This window comes from Colias philodice, chromosome 24 (assembly GCF_061535455.1).
Source record: "Colias philodice isolate Cphi_HAF_F1 chromosome 24, ilColPhil1 Martin Lab GWU primary, whole genome shotgun sequence".
Lineage (NCBI taxonomy): Eukaryota > Metazoa > Arthropoda > Insecta > Lepidoptera > Pieridae > Colias > Colias philodice.
Genome location: NC_143109.1, coordinates 2,384,879 through 2,387,435, shown reverse-complemented (window position 1 = coordinate 2,387,435; position 2,557 = coordinate 2,384,879). Strand labels below are relative to the sequence as shown.

Below are 2,557 nucleotides of genomic sequence, written 5' to 3'. Positions count from 1 at the left end.
TTCCGGGATTGCGTCATTTTCCCTGGATAAAAAGTAGCCTATGTCCTTTCTCGGGTATCAAAATATCTCCATACCAAATTTCATGAAAATTGGTTCAGTAGTTTAGGCGTGATTGAGTAACAGACAGACAGACAGATTTACTTTCGCATTTATAATATTACTATGGATTATATTATGTATACAACTGTGAATTACCTCTTAGAAATAAAACAGCATAGGAAAAGATAATAATATTTTATTTAATATAAATAATTAGTTAAAATAAAACTACTTAAAAATAAATTACATATTAAAAATATAACTAAAACGTATTATTTAAACAATATAAAAATTATTTTAAATAATAATATTAATAAAATAGGTTTATATCAATATAAAAACACTTAAATTATTATAAATAAAAAACCCTGCCCTAATCATTTCATGGTTTTAGAATGTGGTCGCTTTTTAAACCCAGACATTCGCCTGAACGATTCTAAACCTCTATCTATGATATCATCTATTTCATTTATCTTCAGACTAGACGCTGGCATTGGATTTCCTTCAATAATTATATTAATTAAACCAGAAGGCCGTCTATCTAACGACTTCTGATATAAGAGTACATTCAATATTTTATTCAATGATACGTAACTCAAATTATTGTATCCAATATTTAAATAGGAGAGAGAATTATTGCCCTTACAGTACAAAATACCATCTCTAACACATGTATTGCTTGAGCTAAATGGATCTTCAAAATCACCAATGGCATTTTCAGCCATATTAATTGCTTTATCATATAATAACATATCTACATTTATAAGGCTTTTAGCATTCGGGTCGACTAGAGATTTCAAAGATCCCTCTTTGTCAAGTTTTCCCCTTTTAGTAGATGGAGTCGACGGTGGTCTGATAGATTTTCGCTTCGAAGCTTTTTTGTCAAAATCACCTGCTTTCAAATCTTGCAGTATCTTCGAGATAACGTCGTTTTTGTGTTTAAGAAAGCCCATATGTCTTTGTCTGGATTGCATTATTTCATCTGTTAGTAACGGGAATTCACTTAAAACATCGAATAAATACGATGCACCCACATCAGAGATTCTATTGCCAGCTATATTTAAATAAGTTAGATGTCTATTAGATCTGAGAGCGTCAGCTAGATGTTTAGCACCACTGTCTGTTATTTTATTTGATGATAAATTAAGGATGCGTAGTTTTTTAGACGCTGGTAACGGATAGGCTAGTCTTGAAGCAATCGTTTGTACAATTGTGTTATCGATACCACATCCAGCGAGTGATATATAGCGTAGGGGATTCTCTGACTCAAATAGTAAGTAGAAATTGGCTTCGCCAAGAAAAGAATAGTCGAGAATTAATTCAGTGAGATGTGAAGTATTAAGGAACTTGCAGATTTCATAAATAGTATACTGATCTAGACCACCATTAATTGTAATATTAGTAAGATACGTTTGAAATTGGATCATGAGCCCGATAATTTTCCAAATCTTCTGTGGAATGAGTTTATTTTTTAGGAATTTCAATTTGATTAGGTTGTCGTTAGCGTCGTATAGGGCTGTTATTTTAAGAGTCTTGCTGGTGGTTGTGAAAGATGTATCGAAGACATCGCTTTTGCCGTCCTTGTCTTCGGAGTCGACGTCCATCCGTGAAGTAAGTTTTGCTTTGCTTTTCCCTTTTTTCATGCGATCGTGATGGCCTTGATGAACGCTTACGTATTCATCTGTAAAACACAATGTTACATCGTTATTTATTTCTGGTTCATGGAATAAAAGTGAAACATTTATAAATTTATCATCTCCTAAGTTTATGGCAAAATCTACAGCATTTAACTGAGCAATAAACTGAACAATCAAATGAGTTCTTATTTTTGTAGAATAAACAAATACCAATACATAACGAAATAGTGTAATTACTAATTATGAAGCTCTAAGTTTATATGCTAATATTTTAATTCATCTTTTTTCTAGCAATGGCAAAAATGTCTCAACGGCTAAAACACCAGAAATCAATCAAAGGCGCAGCTTCTAAAAAGTAAAATATTGTCTTTTACACTTTATCTACATCAGCATCGTCTTTCTAAAATGTTTCTTACTCTGCAGATCCCGTGTGATAACCACCAGGAAGTCCAGCTGGTACTGGTTACAGGCCCACGGGAGGAACGCACAGAAGTCATCTGGCAACGGTTTCTTCTCCCCACAGTCTTCCTCGCTCTGCTTCTCCATTGTAAACTTCTATAAAATATCTAAAGGTATACAAAACCAGGTAAATGCACGAAAATATTATGGAAAGTGACAGAACCTGTCAGGATTGTTTTTAAGTCATAGAAGATGGTTTGGGCAGTAAAGAGTATTTTAGTTTATTAGAGTGATTAGATTTTAGGTCTATATTTATAGCTTATTCTGTGTTTGGTATGATAGCGTTAAGACCTAGAGGTTTTAAAATAATTCCGTAAAACTTGAATAAAAGGCTGTGTTCGAAAATCGGGAAAAAAAAACATTAAAATGCAATCAATTTTTTAACAACAGAGCGACAAATCAGCCAAATATTTCTTATACCT

At 32.7% G+C, this 2,557-nt stretch overlaps 1 protein-coding gene across 1 annotated transcript; it reads right to left on the bottom strand.

The window, feature by feature from the left end:
* Positions 1-416: 416 nt before the first annotated feature.
* On the bottom strand, positions 417-2,222 carry LOC149477639 (uncharacterized). Its single transcript, XM_089710390.1, has 2 exons — positions 2,093-2,222; positions 417-1,720 (listed from the first exon to the last, which is right to left on the bottom strand). The coding sequence occupies exons 1-2, from the start codon at positions 2,220-2,222 to the stop codon at positions 417-419; spliced, it is 1,434 nt and encodes a 477-aa protein (XP_089566516.1).
* Between the last annotated feature and the right edge of the window lie 335 nt (positions 2,223-2,557).